General features: G+C 42.8%; 1 protein-coding gene across 1 annotated transcript in view; it reads left to right on the top strand.

Moving 5' to 3' along the window:
- The window catches only part of WDR24 (WD repeat domain 24), a 38,233-nt gene extending 33,374 nt beyond the window's left edge, over nucleotides 1-4,859 (top strand). The window contains exon 10 of the mRNA XM_077449557.1: nucleotides 512-4,859. Coding sequence (XP_077305683.1) covers nucleotides 512-680 — 169 coding nt within the window. The 3' untranslated portion in view covers nucleotides 681-4,859. The remainder of the gene's footprint in view (nucleotides 1-511) is intronic.
- Nucleotides 4,860-17,547: the final 12,688 nt, after the last annotated feature.

Genomic DNA, 17,547 nt, shown 5'->3' with positions numbered 1-17,547 from the left:
CTTAGGCTTCATTCAGACGGCCATCTCCCATCTGTCCTTCATGCATAGCTGATTTTTGATGCGTGTGCATCCACCTTAATCACTGACCTGCAAAATGGTCCGGGACTTAAAACTATGTGTTATTTTCCAAAAGCTACTCACGAAAAAATAGCTATGGTCCTACCTCTAATTTAATAATTTATCTATGGATCACGGGAGTGCATTCCATTTTGCACTCCTGTGACCCATTTTCCGCTGTCAGTTGACATCAGAGCCGGTCCATGCTCTGTAGAGATCCTGACTTTGTTCAGGCATCTTGGTGGATCCTGACATAGTCAGCTGACCCAGCTGCTAAGAGCCTGAGCCATCCGCTTCTGCCCCTCCACAGCCTGGCGCTCCAGTGAGTACTGAGTGGTATTTGATCGCTCAGTTCTCGGCTTTAGGAACGACAGTGGACCGATGCTGTATCCTCTTATTAGGATTTATTTTGTTTGATTCCCGAACATCTTTTAATGGTTTGTTTCCTCACCAGGTGTCGTCAGTGTGCCAGCATGTGTGCGGTATGCCACCACGTAGTGAAAGGCTTGTTTGTCTGGTGCCAAGGCTGTGGACACGGCGGACATCTTCAGCACATAATGAACTGGATGCAAACAAACTCCCACTGCCCCGCTGGGTGCGGGCACCCCTGTGAATACAGCTGAACATTGTATATATGAATGCATACAGATAAAACATTACCTGTGTCAGCTGGTGTTTGAGTACACCGTGACACAGGAATTATTTCCACTGTCCCCTTCTTGTGAGGAAACGTGACACGTGCAACACTTTCTTCTTCTTTTTTTTTTTTTTTCTACTTAAAGTGAACCTGTCCTTGCCAAAAAGTGCCTAAAGTAACAGCAGTACTGAATTCATGCTACTGCTTGTGGTACTGTTTTAGTTTGAATGATGGCTATGTCCTGCAGGAGCCCATAGGATCCCAAGCCTAGGCTGTACAAAGGGTCCTGATGTCTCTACTGGTTTATGACTCCTTTTACACAGGTGTACACATAGGTGCACCCGTGTGAATGACTGCTTTTGCCTGTTCGGGGTACAGAGGTGTTCTGTGCATCCATGTGCAGGCAGTCTCTTTTATTGCTATTAGGACTCATCGGCTGTTCCTGATTTGACAGCCATGCGGATACATAGCCCCAAAATTGGGAGCAACGGCTGTGTGTGTAGCAATAAATTGGCCTGCCTACATACAGATGCACTGAATACCAGTGCAGGAAAGACAGCCCTTTTGCATGAGTGTATGCTTATGTTAATGAGCCCCTAGAATAAGCCCCACCCCATGTAAATCAACTTCTAAATTCCAGAGTGCTCCAGGACATTAATAAGTTGAATTGGCATTGCTTAGTGCCAGAAGGGAACAGGATTTAAAGCTGAACAGGGACAAGCACAAAAATGTTCATTTAAATTTTCACCTCATTAGCCAGGAAAAGGGATATATATCCATTTGGTGCATACCAGATACCTTATAGAAACCCACTTATTACCTTGTAATAGTAGCAATGACATCATCACCGTGCTGCGCAGAGCTGTAGGAGGGACCCAGCAGGCTCCACCCACTACAGGCTGCCTGCAGAAAATTACAGTTGTGCAGGGTGACTGGTTTTGTCCCCGCCCACAAGGAGAGAGCGCAGCAATGAGAGGTCTTTATTACAGGAAATCTCAAGGTACAAGGAACAATACACATGATAAATGTATATAGGGAATCATTTTGTTTATTCCAGATTCAGCTTTAATCCCAAATTGAAGGACATTTGTGTCTGAATGATACTCTTTGTACAGCCTGTTCCATGGATCCAAAGGGTCGGCTACTTCCAGACGACTGTACTTTAGCACTGTTACCCTTTTAGGACTGGTCAGGCTCCCTTTAAATGATAATGTTACTGTGGTCTGAAGATTTGTCTTCCGTCATGCACAGATCTAAGCGTCTAAAGGAAGAGCTACTTTTGTAGTCCATAAAATCCACATGCACTTTTGTGTTTTTTTTTTACCGCACTGACAAAAAATGTTGTTTTTATGTTTTAATCAGATCTTTGGATGCAGGTTATGACATTTTACTTTCTGGGTTACTTAGAAGAGTTTACTTCCTCTTTATGGATGTAATGCATGTATGCTGAACTTTTATAAATTGGGGAAAGGTTCCAAGAAGTCAGATATCAGCAAAATGGAAGCTATGGAGGACCTCTTATTTAAAGCCAAATTATAGCCGAAACATCTTTTTTTTTTTTTTTTTTTTTTTTTTAATCAGCATGAGGAACTATATACACACCAATCAATGTGCAGTGCCCTTGTGCTGCTGGCTGCAGTTTTACTTGAAATCCTCTCCTCTTTTCTTTTTCCCACCCCCGCTTTCGTAATCGTCCAGCTCTGCAGGGGTTAATACTAACTGAGGGACCTACTGTATGTACTCGTCAAGAGTTCTCGCTATCCTTTCCACCTTGAAAAATATATATAGACTAAATATACAAACTCGCGCTGATTGTGTATAGCAGCTGCAATTTTTTCACTTTACTGATTCTACCTTGCTAATCACTTGGAAACCATAAAACATATATATTTTTCACTTTTATTTAGTATGTTTGGATTGGAGCACTTTCAGTTATTTGTGTTGGTTTATCTTATGAATACAGCACTCGTAAAGTCCAAAACAAAGCGAATGAATGAAAACTTCAGGTGCACAACACCGCCTTAAGTGTCCCCACTCGCCAGATCCACGTGACCCCCAGCTTTTCAGTCTGGAGGGTCAGTTTAGGCTTAGTATTGATGTCTTTAGGATGGTGTGTGGAAAGCCAGGTCAGCAGATCCAAGGTTCCTCAATGTAGAATCTGAGCTAGATAGTTCCATTTTTACTTCTGGGTACGTGTCTTTCTAAGTACCCATCTTTTTGTTTAAATAAATCCATTTTTGATGGTACTTCACTATTAAAGAGGGATTATAACAAGCATTAAGCATGGAACAGATGGTATAGAACGCACGCTACCAACGATGGAAAGGATGCTCCACCGGTCGCTTGGAACGCACGTTTGAATCCAACTATCCTCTGTTTATAGAAGCTGTACTGTAACTTCCCGCAATAAAAAAAAGTGCTGGAAGACAGGCAGGTGAGTTGAAAGGCCTCCTCCATTCATAGATCGCTTTTCATTTTGGGAAATGATTATGCCTCCTTTATTCATTAAAGTCACATTAAGGGTGGGCATAGTGGGCACTCTTGACCAGTGTATATGACAAGTCTCTTGGCTTATATTAAAGTGGAAGAAAAGCCTATTCTTAGAAATGTTCCTTCCCTTCTACTCCTCCTCCTACCTATCCTTTTGTATGCTGTGTGTGTACTTGCCTATTTTTAATCCATTCTGGACACAGGGAGCCAGAGCTGTGGGATCACATGAAAGGACCATTGAGTAGCTGCTGCAGGGGAGAGGGGGAGTGCTGACAACAACTTGGACATGGGAGCCTATGGGTGACATCACTGCCTCCAGAATTCCCAGCTGTTGTGAAGCGCTTTCTGAGCTGGTGCTGCAGGATCGTGTGACTGGACCGGAGTGGATAAGAAATGGGTAAGTACACAGACTTAAGCTTTTCTTCCACTCCACTAAGAAGATATAACTATTCTTGGACATCTTCCTTTTTTTTATTCATACAGGTTAGAAAGAAGTTCTCCAGTGCTCCAGTTCTTTCATGTGATCCTGCTGCTGTAGGGGAGAGGAGGGAGCGCTAACAACGGCTAGGCCATGGGAGCATTTACAACTATGTATAAAAGAGAAGAGAGGCGCCTCTCTTCTCTTTTATACTCGGAAGCCTCCACAAGAGGATTTGAAGCTCCTGCTGGATTTTGCTTCCATTTGTAGATGGAAATTTTTATGGCTACACAATTGCTCTAATCTTTTTATATGGACTATAAACTGAAGGACTTAGAAATAATGGAAACTCAGATGATTCGCTCCACAACCATTTATTCATTTATGTGGAAATTCACTTGAATTGTGAGCATATACATTTTTTTGCGGAAACATGCTTGTAAGCCAAAGCACTTGTATAGCCAAGGTATTACTGTAGTTGGTGTAAATTCCAGTCATATTCTAAGGCTAAACCTACTCCCACCCCATTCTAAGACTATTCTATCTACCCTGTAAAAGGAAAACTGCACCTACTTGCCTATTCTGAATCTGCTCTGCTCTGGTCACATGATCGGATTGCCAGCATCGCCTTCAACTTAGTAAGTCTATGGGTGACATCACCACATAGGCTTTGCAGCCGTTGTCACTGCCTCTCCTCTATGGGGCATCCGCTGTTGGCTGTCCCTCTTCTACGCTGAAGCCACTGCTGGGACCCAATCATGTGACTGGAAAGACTTCAGAAGAAGTATTAGGCATCTTTCCTTTCACAAGGTAGGTAGAGGTTGGGGGCAGGTTTAGCCATAGTTAAAAATTTAGAATTTGACTGGAATAACACTTTATTTCACTTTAATCCTCGCAAACGCCAGAAGATTACAGCTGTGGGGTGTGATGGTAAGACAGGATTTCCCCCTAAAACCGCAGCCAGCAGCACAAGGGACACTTCACTTTGTAAGTACAGTCCCTCTTGCTGATATTTATTTTTGACTAAACGTCGCCTATAAGCCAGTGATAAATACCTATACGTGCTCAGTGTGTCCTTCAGTGCCAGGCTGAGATCTTTGGGGCATGTTTTTGCGAAGATGATTTCACTCTTCCAATAGACTGGCTACCATGCACAGCTGCACCAGATTTTGAGTGCTCCAGTTTTAGCAAATAACCCCCATGTGGTTGCTGATAGGTCCAATCAGCTTGTTCAATTAAACTTTGCATAGAAACCAATCAGCTTCCAAGTTTCTTTTTCTTTTAATTTTTTTTGTCAGAGCTGTGCCAGATTTTGCACTCTGCAGTTTTAGTAAATCAACCCCATATGACTACTGATTGCTCGGGGATGGGATTTTTGCTGGTGTGCTTTGTCAGTACAGCAGGGGATGGAGGAGATACTGTCTAGTAATTGAAGCTGGAGACTATAAGGATAGTGCAGACTATGTCAGAGTAAGTATGCTAATATTGATCCACTGACCTGATACCGGGTAATAGTAAAACTAGCAATGGGGATGTGAAGATCATTTTTTTTTGGCAGTAGGCAGGGAATTTCCTTCCGCTTTAAGTTGTCCCTAATCTTATTTTTTTTTTTTTTTAAATACCGTTCTATAAAAGCAGTTGGCTTGTAGCGGGAAGGAGGCGGGTTAGCAAAAAGTGCTGGGACTGAACAAAGGTCGGTAGAAGTGCTGTGTCCGACCCCTACCATGTCCATCACAGGACATATTTAGACTTTTCTATAAAGTGCATCAGTTGAACACTTTAGTAAAAATCTGGTGCAGCTCTGCATAGAAACCAAAATCGGAGAGTGCAAACCACCCCTATCGGCTTCCAGGCTTTATTGTCAAAGCTTAAAAGGGTAACTCCACTTTCGTGGGGGAAAAAAAAAATAGCAAATAAAGAAAAAAATAATATAGCGTATATAATTGTGACACTAATCCTATTGTTGTTGAATGTTATTAAAAATTACCTTTCCTTTCCTTTTCAGTCTGCAGACAATGTAATTTTTTTCGGCTGCCGAAAAAGGTGTTTTGGCACATTGGCAAAAGGAAAATATTGCTGATAATGGAGCCAAAAATGGGGCGGGGCCCCTCCCCTGGTGCTGCCCTATGCAGGGGTGTCATCTTGGCTCACCCCAGTCCTTTCTGCCACAGAGCGGCGATCTCCGTGTGTCAGGGAGCTGAATTGCACGGGCCGCAGTAACAATGTCCTGCTGACAGACGGCACACTGATCCAATGGTGGGACATTGAGTCAGCGTGACATGATTACTGGAGGCGGGACATTTGTTACTGTGGCCTGGGCAATTCAAATACAGCTCTGTGACACTGGAATCACTGCTCTGATCCGGGCACAGGCAGGCTGCATATGGCTGGCATTGGCAGGCTGCATCTGATGGGCACTGGTGAGGCTATATTGATCTCTTGTATCATGTCTGCAGTCTCTGGCCATCTCCTGTATCAGATGGTTAGAGACTGCATTTTTCTTGCACTAAAGGTGTCAATAATGGCCAACAATAAATTCATATTATTATAAATTGATGATGTATTTAAAAAGTCGATATAAAAACTTTTTCAATTAATAATTGTATATAAAAATATAATTATCGGTATCGATTTTGGGCCTAGTGCATCCTTCATTTTTGGTTTCAGCACCAAAATTTTCATTCAGTGAACCCCCTAGTAATTTTCCGAGAATACATTGTGTACAGAACAGCTCCAGGTAGCCATATTGCCGAGTGTGTACGGACCACTCCACAGAAACATCATTTCCCTGCTTGTGTGATTGGCTCACCAATTTTCCCAGAAGTCTGTCTAAGATACAAATCAGATTTCAGGCATCTCCTGCAACAAAAATGTAAATTTTTGGGAGATACTTTCAATAGGAACACATCTAAAGGGATGCAGGCCCTGCAAATTTTCTCATTAGTGCCTTGTAGCTCTACATCTGACAGTTAATTATTAAACCACTCCCATTAGACCTACTCAGACAGACACAGAGGGATTTATTCAGAATAACAACAACAACAAAAAAAAACATCACCCAGATGGTAGGAATCTGCAACAAAGGTGATCTATGTACATTGCAAGGATTATTTCCATTTGTTTTTTTTCTCTCAACAAAAGTGGAGTTACACTTTAACTGAAGAAGCTGATTGGTGCAGCTGTGCATAGAAACCAGATTTTGCACTCTCCAGTTTTAGCAAGTCTTCCCCCCTCTCTCTCCAATCTCAGCGGTCGGCTTTCATTTCTCTTTTGGTTTATTAGGGGGGAGTTATGGGCAAAGGTAAAAAATGACATCTGTGATGCCGGCTGTCACTGAACACGGCAGCTTTGGTACAGTACAGGGGGGACTCGGAGAAAGAAGAGTTGTATTACCCATAGATCCTAGCAAGAGATCAGTTCTTTTTCTAATTCCTGTAATAGACTGACAACACTGTTCATTCTGTAGTAGGATTGCACAGCAGAGTTGTCAGCTTCTGGACGGTTTTAGATGGAAGTGTAGTTTTTAAAGGCTTTCTCCGTGAGAACAAGTTTTACCTGTATTTAGGGTGTAACAGGAAGCATAGTTGTGTACACAGTTTCACCCCCATGCCTGAATCGTAGGGAGCTTCTTGCTATTTTTTTTTTTTTTTAATTGGTGGGACTGTGTGCGACTTGGACTGCACAGCTGTGTCATCCATTCACTGGGATTGCTGGGTGGAAAGTCCCATCTATCACCACTGTGCAGATCTGCTCCACTCATCCCTCCTCCCTCACCCCTTTTGTAGTCCAGTTGCACCTCCTCCTAGCTCAGCTCTATACCTCTGTACAGACCTGAGCCTGGAGGTAACATCAGTAGAGCCTGTGCATTGCATCTGTAATAAAAAGGGATTTGCCGGTTGTATTTCTTTCTTTTTTCCCTCTTCAGGGATTTCCGTCACTTCCTGTTTCAAAGCCAAAACAGGAAGTGAGAGGAAATCTCCCCAATGGGACACAGCTGGCAAATAACGGGTTATAACCCTCCCTTACTCTATCCGAAGAGAAAAAATACTCTGCAGACTTCAATGTTAAAAAAAAAAAAAAGTAGTATTGGTTGTCTCTTAAAGGCAAAGTCCCCCTTTAGTTTTACTTTAATTTGTTGTGTAAAAGGCAAAACATTTTGTTTTTTTCTATGGATAGGGTAAAGGAGGGTTATTATAACCTGTCAGCTTTTCTTTTTTTCTTTCTTTACCAACTATATCCCATTGAGTAGATTTCCATTCACTTCCTGTCCCATCGTCCCAAATGGGAAGTGAAATGCAAAATGAGGCAATCCCTGGTTGTCACCAGAACAGGAATAAATAGGGCGAGTCTCCCTGAAGAGGCCACAGACAGCATCTCATCAAAACCTGAAAAAAAAAGTTTAAATGTAACTCTAGGAAAAACACGTGCCACTAATGTGTCCCATTGTCAGTGTGAAAGGGGTCCTCCGGCAGTGGCACATTTCTTCAGCCGCTAGCAAAGTGCTTTGCAGGCACTTCAGCAGCAGTACCCGTTCATTTCAATCGGCAGGGACGGTGGAGGAGCGGTGTATACCTGCACCGCCCCAGGACTTTTTCTAATGTCCGACAAGCACACCGCTCCAATGTGGAAGCACTTGGGCTTTCACAATGAGGCTGCAGGATAGGTGTTTTTCAAGTGCTTTGGAGGCATTTTTCAGGCGCTTTTGGGCTAATAGGCCTTAGCTGGCATTAGACCCCTTTCACACTGCAGGCGCTAACACGTTTTAAGCCATTAAAGTAGAATTCCACCCGAGCAGTAACTATGTTTAAGATGCGCCCACTGGCTAAGTTGTATAAAGAAAAAAAAAAAGACTACTTACTTGCCTTTTCTCAGTCCGGTCCGATCATGTGATTCCACCAAGTGAGCAGCTGGGCCATGAGCGCCCATGGGTGACATCACCTCTCCCAGAATTCCCAGCCGTTGTCAGTGTGTGGTGGCTGCAGGGGAGAGGAGGGAGCTCCGACATGGGATCACATGACCAGACAAGGGAGGATGAAAAATAGTTAAGTATACACACTTTTTTTTTTGCATAGGTTAGGCAGGATCAATAGTGGGGGGAGGGGACATTTTTAAGCTTAGTGTTGGTTTGGAGTTCTACTAATACTAATGCCAGTGATCGGTTGCATCACATGTGTTATTTTTGAACAATCCCCATAGCTCAATTCCAAACCTCTTTTCATATAATCCAGCTGGACCCCAGGATCTGGGCGTGTACATTTTACTACCAATATCTCCCTCTAGCCCGACTCTTCCAAGTTTATTGTATAAAACTATATCCAGGAACTGTACATACGCGAGAACACTCAGGTTGGAGGAGAACAGGCAGCACCTGAGGAAATCACTCTGTCGCTGTGTTATCAGTTCATCCCATCCAACATAATAGTAATGAAAAGACAAGACTGGAAAAAGTGAAGCGCTGTGAATACTTTCCGGATGTACTGTGACCCCAACAGTTTTATACCTTGCTCATTTTGTTATGTTACAGCCTTATTCCAAAATGGATTTAATTATTTTCCTCAAAATTCTACAATTTAAAAAAAAAATCCCAACTTCTTTCTCGTCATTATGGGGTATTGTTAATTTGAAATCTTTGTTTTTAATTAATTTGCAATGTACATAACTATTCACAGCCTTTGCTCAATACTTTGGTGCCAAAGGTGCTTCCACAATTACAGCCTCAAGTCTTTTTGAGTATGATGCTACAAGCTTGGCACACCTATGTTGGGCAGTTTCTCCCATTCTTCTTTGCAGGACCTCTCAAGCTCCATCCGGGTGGATGGGGATGGTTGGTGCACAGCCATTTTCAGATCTCTCCAGAGATGTTCAATTGGGTTCAAGTCTGGGCTCTGGCTGGGCCACCCAAGGACCTTAACAAAGGAGTGGCTACGGGACAACTCTGTGATCTTAGCTTTGTGGTTAGGGTTGTTGTCCTGTTGGAAGATGAACCTTCTGCTCCAGAGCACTCTGGACCTCAGACTGGGGCGGTGTTCATTTAGGATGTCTCTGTACATTGCTGCATTCATCTTTCCCCCAATCCTGACTAGTCTCCCAGTTCCTACCGCTGAAAAACATCCCTACAGTGAAGCATGGTGGTGGCAACATCATTCTGTAGGGATTGTATTGGCCAGGTGATGAGCAGTGCCTGGTTTCCTCCAGACATGATGCTTGCCATTCAGGCCAAAGAGTTCAATGCTTGTATCATCAGACCAGAGAATTTTGTTTCTCATGGAGTGAGAGTCCTTCAGGTGTCTTTTGGCAAACTCCAGGCGGGCTGTCGTGTCTTTTACTGAGGAGTGGCTTCCATCTGGCCACTACCATACAGGTCTGATCGGTGAAGTGCTGCAGAGATGGTTGTTCTTCTGGAAGGTTCTTCTCTCTCCACAGAGAAATGCTGGAGCTCTGTCAGAGAGGTGACCAAGAACCTGATGGTCACTCTGACAAGGGCCCTTCTCCCCGATCACTCAGTTTGGCTGGGTGGCTGCTGTAAGAAGAGTCCTGGTGGTTCCAAACTTCTTCTATTTACAGATGATGGAGGCCACTGGGCTCATTGGGACCTTCAATGCTGCAGAAATGTTTTTGTACCCTTCCCCAGATCTGTGCCTCCATACAATCCTGTCTCGGAGGTCTACAGACAATTCCTTGGACTTAGTGCGTGTCATATAGACATGGTTTGTGCTCTGATACACGCCACGAAGTTTGGAGTCCAATTGTGGCAAATTCAGTTGATTCTACGACTTGATTGTTTGTTTGCCTTTCGAAATCATGTCCAAACATCTTAAGGATGATCAATGAAAACAGGATACACCTGAGCTCAATGTTGGGTGTCGTGGCAAAGGCTGTGAATACTTATGTACATTGAAATCTTGGGATTTTTCTGTGAAAATGTATTAAAAAAAAACAAAAAAAAAAAAACACTTTCATGTTGTCATTATGGGGTATTGTTTGTAACATTTTTCCACAAAATTCTACAGCCTTATTCCAAAATAGATTAAAGTGAAGCGTTGTGAATACTTTTCAGATGCACTGTAGGTTGGAAGAAATTCAAAACTGGTTCTGGCAGTGAAAGGGTTAATATGCAGTCATTAGTTTTTGCACACATTCTTAAAAAAAATACATTTTAGAGCCCGCGGTGCTGTAATCCAACCACTCTAGACTCTCCTCTTTAGAGCCAACAAACAAAAACTCACCACCGCCCCTATCTATAGCTGGTTCTTGCTCTAAGCAGCATTGGAAGGCTAAAACAGGTAACAACAAGGCCTGGGGAATGCCCAGGAAAAACCCAAGCTTACTTACCAAACAGCTCACAGACAACCAAATAAACCTGTCTAACAGTATGCAAATGCGTGTGGACTAAACCCGTTTTTAACGCAAACGCATAAGGAAGCCACAGATACCAGGGTGCCATGACGAGGCTCTATTTTTGTTCCCTATCACATTGGTGTTGGTGCATTGCTGGACCAATACAAACACCTTTGCAGCCATTGAGCTATTTTCTGGGTGTTTGGTGTGCTCCTGTACCTTTTAAGAAGGGGTGGGCTCCCCTTCAGTCCACCTGCCCTCATCTAACTATCAGAATGCATGTGCCTCCACTGTGGAGACACTCATAGTTTATCTGTGGTCCTAACACTGAACACCAATGTGGCCCAGTCTGCCCCGTAAGTCTAGCTCCCCCATAAAGTGGTTGCACTGCTTCTGGTATGCGGGCGGGTGGCCGACATTCTGCAACTGTAGGGGGGGGGGGGTACCGCTTCTATCATCCTGGACCACAAACCTTCCTCACTGTGCTATATGTTTTCTGCTGCACCATTGGCATAGTTACATTTTGGATAATTTTATGGAGAGGACTAAGAAGATAGTGTTGCCTATAGTTCTACTTTAAGCACATTTTTTTTCATTTTGGATAGATTAAGGGAGGGTTATAGCCCCTGTCAGTTTATTTTTTTACCATCCCTGTCCCATTGCAGAGATTTCCCTTCACTTCCTGCCCCATAGCCAAACAGGAAGTGAGAGGAAATCTATGCAAATTAAGGGAATCCATTCCCCCGACCCTCAGAACTAAGATCCGCCCTGAAATTTTCGAGTGGGGACACTAAACAGCAAGAGGTGTGGCCTTGGCAGGAAGGGGTGGGTCATATTTAAATTAGGGGGTGCACGAGTTTAGGTTTTGTGCTGCCCTAGGCCTGACTAAATAGGCACTACTGGTGACTTGTCTTGGGGAAGCATAGTACATCAGTTTTGGGGAAAAATATCAGCTGTAGGACACACACTACTGACCAACGTCCTGCTTCCAAACAGTAGTACGAATATTATGGTGGCATGGTGCATTTTGTTTTTCATGCCATATGTTTTTTAATCCAGGGTCTCTGCGTTAATAGATACTATTTTGGGGGTTTTTGTGCACTTTTAAAACAACTTTTACTGCTGGAATCTTTGTTTAATCCTTTTATTTTTGGAGCATCCGTGCTAAAATAAAGTCCAGCTGAAACCCAAGCTGCTTCTTAGTTTGAGCTTGTTACCCTTCTGCATCCATGTACTGGTCAGAATGTATTATGGTAACTATCACCACTAATGCGAACAGTAGTATATTAGCCAGCAGCCTTCTGTAAGTCATCCTGGTAATTTACCACTAGATGGCAGCAGAACTCCATAGTGAACTTTGTACCTCAGTGATTTGATAAAGTCATGAAACATGCTTTGTGGCTTTATAAAAGTTATGGCGGACATCATTGTATATCCTACTCTAAATTGAGCTGATATGTTATACCTTACACCACTGCTTCTGATTTTTTATATATATATATATATATATATATATATATATATATATAGTAGGTTGGACTTAATGGACTTTTTTCAACCTCACCTATGTGTGTGATTATATGTCAGTATTACATTGTATATCCCTGTATGTTGCGGTTGTTCAGGTGCTTATCTAATAGTTTCTTGAAACGATCAATGCTCCCTGCTGAGACCACCGCCTGTGGAAGGGAATTCCACATCCTCGCCGCTCTTGCAGTAAAGAACCCTCTAGGTAGTTTAACAAGACTCGTGGCCACTCATTAAAATTGGAGTTTAAGGTTAAAACTTTTTTGCAAAAGAGAAGAAAAGAGGTTTGTCCCTATTGTGGGTCACCAGTACGGTATTTGGAGAAGAGACACTTGAGAGGGGATATGATTTCAATATACAGAGAGAACAAGTTCAGTGCTCACAACCGTTCCTCATAACTAATATCCTCCAGACTCTTTATTAGCTTTGTTGCCCTTCTTTGCTGTCCAGTTCTGGACACCAGGAAGGATGTGCTGGAAAAGGAGCGAGTACATACTCCAGGTGCGGCCAGATCAGAGTATTGTAGAGCGGGAGAATTATCGTTTTATCTCTGGAGTTGATCCCTTTTTTAATGCCAATATTCTGTTAGCAATGGAATGCTGCTTCTGAGCCTAACAAAGCAATCATCTACTAGGACCCCCAGGTCCTTTTCCATCCTAGATTCCCCCAGAGGTTCTCCCCCCAGTGTATAGATTGCATTCATATTTTTGCCACCCAAATGCATTATTTTACATTTTTCTACATTAAACCTCATTTGCCATGTAGTTGCCCACCTCATTCATTTGTTCAGATCTTTTTTCAAGGTTTCCACATCTTGCGGAGAAGTTATTGCCCTGCTTAGCTTAGTATCGTCCGCAAATACAGATATTGAACTGTTTATTCCATCCTCCAGGTCATTTATGAACAAATTAAACAGGATTGGTCCCAGCACAGAACCCTGGAGGACCCCACTACCCACCCCTGACCATTCTGAGTACTCCCCATTTATCACCACCCTCTGAACTCGCCCTTGTAGCCAGTTTTCAATCCATGTACTCACCCTATGGTCCATGCCAATGGACCTTCCTTTGTCAAATGCTTTTGCAAAATCCACAGTTCCCCATAAATGTTTACTGTACAAAGGAAGGCCCGTAGACGTAGTGTATTTATCTAGCTGGCAACTCACCTCCTCATAGAAGGCTAGTAGATTGGTTTGGTAAGAACGATTCTTCATGAATCCATGCTGATTACTGCTAATGATACCATTCTCATTACTAAAATCTTGTATATAGTCCCTTATTAGCCCCTCCAAGAGTTTATATACTATATTAGGCTAACTGGTCTCTAAAAAGGGCCCAAAATACATTCCTGGGAATTAAATATTGGAGCTACATTGGTACCAGCTGATTGGAGAAAAGCTATTGCAGCCAGTAGACTGTCGGTCAAGTAATTGCCAGACCATTGTTCCTAATTTTTTACTGAGTTCCCTAAGTACCTTCGGGTGCTAGCCATCTGTTAACATTAATAAATCACCGGGACCAGAGGACTGAATTAAGTTTTCAAAGTCTAATTTCAACCATGGAGGTGCTTCCTGTGAGATGTCATGAGGATAAACACTGCAGTTTTGGTTACTGAAGCCCCCCAGATTCTCTCATGAAGACTGAGGAGAAGAATAAATTCAATACCTTCGCCATCTCCCCATCCTTTGTAACCAGATGTCCTTCCTCATTCTTTATGGGGCCAATATGGTCTGTCCTCCCTTTTTTACTGTTTACATACTTAAAAGACACATAGCAGAGGAGAGCAAAAAAAATCCCAAGAAATTCTTTAAGTTCTATCTTAGCCGTCCTTATTGCACCCTTACATTTCTTGTTGCATTCTTTATAAAGTCTGAATGCTGATGATGATCCCTCAATCTTGCATTTTTTGAAGGCCTTCTCCTTTTCTTTTATATGCATTTTTACTTTGGGGTTAAGCCATCCAGGACTTTTGTTCGCTCTTTTAAATGTATTACCCAATGGGATGCATTTGCTAATGTCCTTATTTAATATGCTCTTAAAGCAAACCCATCTCTCCTCTGTGTTCTTTGTTCCTAAGCTTTTATCCCAATTTATGCCTTCTAGTAAGGTTCATAGTTTAGGGAAGTTGGCTCTTTTGAAATCCAGTGTATTTCCTATTTGGCTTCCGTATAAATGAAACATAAAGGGAATACACACAATTGACCTGTGATAGCTGTTCCCTAAATTGCCCCGTATTTCCACATCCGTGATCAGGTCTGTATTGTTGGTAATCAGTAGATCCAGTAACACTTTATTTCTAGTTGGTGCGTTTACCATCTGACCCATAAAATTGTTCTGCAAGACATTTAGGAACTGGAATGCATTAGATGAATGTGTGGTTCCCTCCGCCCAGTCTATGTCAGGATTAGCAGCAAGGATGTGTTATCATAATGGGGGATTTTAATTATCCAAACTGTGATTAGAGATCTGTCTCCCCCTCCTCCTATAGCATACTCCCAATATTATTTTCCCCTTGGCTCCATTCCTTTGGAGCTCTACCCATAAGGATTCCACCTCTTCCCTAGCTCCCTTAGTGATGTCATCTCTCACATTCACTTGTACATTATTCTTGATATATAGGCATACCCCTCCCCCTTTTTTACCCTCTCTATCCTTGCGATAAAGAGAATACCCTTGAATGGTTGCCAGCCAATCATGAGAGTTGTTGAGCCAGGTCTCTGAAATTCCCACACAATCCAAATCCTCCTCGTACAACAGTATCTCTAGCTCTCCCATCTTGTCTGCCAGGCTTCTGGCATTGGTGAACATGCCATGTGTGATATATATATATATATATATATATATATTTTTTTTTTTTTCTAGAAAAGTGCTTGGACCCCCGATATTATATTTTCTGAAAGAGGCACTGGAAAACAAAAAGTTGGCTGTTCCAATTTTTGATGTCACATTATTTGTGCAGCTGTTTCTCAAATGCACATTTTCACAATTAAGCTAGCAGTGCTCCAGAACAAATAGATATGTATATATTGGAACATCTGAGAAAGGAATGGAAGTTTTCAGTCCAATAAAATAGACAAATGTACACAATTATTATTCATACATGGAAAAACCGCCTATGGGCATGGCTGGCAGCAACAGGTTATTGTGTGTGATACACACACACACACACACACACACACACACTGTTGGCTATCCTGGTGTGTTTGTATGTATGTATATGTATGTATGTATGTGTATATATATATATATATATATATATATATATATATATATATATATATATATACAGACACACACACCATTAGGGGTCGAACGATATCGTTTTCCTGATGCCAATACAATACCGATATTTCGGCCACCTCTCCTGCTGATAGCTGATGTTTTTTGCAGATATTTTGTACATTTAAATTTTTATTTTTTTTCACTGTTATTGCTGTTACAAGGAATGTAAACATCCCTTGTGATAGTAATAGGCATGTGAGAGGTACTATAAGACCCCAAACCCCTCCTCTGCACTCTTAAGATCAGTGTTTTTGAATGCTTATTTTTTTTTTTTAAACTGACGTCTTTTGACATTTTGAAGATTCCAGCAATCTGAGAAGTGAGGTCATCGACTTTGTTTGGTTTTTCAGCCAGCCGGTGGACGTGCTGGCTGGTGGCTTGGGCCTCCCGGTGCTTGTAATAACAGCTGAGTGGCTTCTGAGCTGCATCGGTTGTTATAAGAAAGCCGACCGTCCGTTCTAAAGAATGGTACTAGGGTGATGCCTGCAGCTGCATGCATCACATGGGTAAAACCCCTTAAAGTAATATCGGTCATTTCTAGAAGTATCGATATCAGCCGCCGATAATCGGTCGATCCCTACTCACCATATGACCCCTCACATGAGCCAGATCTGGTTTTGCTCAGCAGGGGATCCGTCCGAGCTGAGATGAGAAACTGGATGAATGACAGATCCGTGTTTGCTCTGCATATGCGAAGTGGACACAGACACAACCCGCTCTGCTCTGTGGGCAGCCTGATGTAAACGAACCGCCTGACAAAAGTCAGTTTACATCAGACTGCCCATAGAGGAGAAGGGAGGGTCAAATCGGGTCTGGCTGAAAAGGGGACAGCTGTACCCAATCTGACCTCTTAGCTAAAGGGAAAGGCGTAGGCCCCTTCTATACGTTTTGCTGCTTCCACCTACTTATGACTATAACAGCACGACATGTAAACAAACTCCTGGCCACTATAGCAGCTGGGAGTTTGTTTACATTTTTTCTGCTGCCTATGTAGTAGATGATCATGTGGCTTTACAGCTGCCCAAATCACACTTCTACATGCTCAGGTTTGTCTCTCTCTTTCCCAGCCAACATGTGCCCTAGGCTTTCCAGTTCCTCCTTGGACCTCCAGGACCATCTGTTATCTGATCCCTACTGGGTAGTATGACCCCAGAAGCACTTATCTCTATCCACAGCCATAGATGACAGGTTTTGGCAGCTCTGAATTAGGAAGTGCTCAAAGATGATCAAACACAGTTTATCTTTTAATCAGCATCAATATAGTGACATTAGGGGGTCTAACATGCATGTGGATGAAAGTGATGATTGCACCACACACAATATATATTGCTGCCTGCTGGCATATGAGCCATACCATTGGGGTGATCATTTACAGCTAACTCTAAACCAACCTTTCTCAACATTTTTTAGCACAGACAGTAACCCCTTGGGCCGGTTCACACAGGGGGCGATGCGAGGCGACACGACTTGCCTCGCCGCGACCTCAGCGGCGACTTGCAAATGACTTCTGTATAGAAGTCAATGCAAGTCGCCCAAAAGTAGTACAGGAACCTTTTTTCTAAGACGGAGCGACTCGAGTCGCTCCTCTTAGAACGGTTCCATTGTACAGAACGGGGGCGACTTGTCAGGTCGCGGCACGGCAAGTCGTGTCGCCCCCTGTGTGAACCGGCCCTTAAAATAACTTATGATACATTAGTGTGATGGTCAGTGGGAAGAATGGTCCTGAGATTTCCTGGTGTCAGGGAACCCCTGCTTACACTTGTGGTCATTGAGAAGAATTATCCCCTTACAGATAGTGG

This window comes from Lithobates pipiens, unplaced genomic scaffold, assembly GCF_037356315.1.
Source record: "Lithobates pipiens isolate NorthernLeopardFrog02 unplaced genomic scaffold, aLitPip1_a1.2 Scaffold_22, whole genome shotgun sequence".
Classification (NCBI taxonomy): domain Eukaryota; kingdom Metazoa; phylum Chordata; class Amphibia; order Anura; family Ranidae; genus Lithobates; species Lithobates pipiens.
This window is presented reverse-complemented; position numbering and strand designations above follow the sequence as displayed.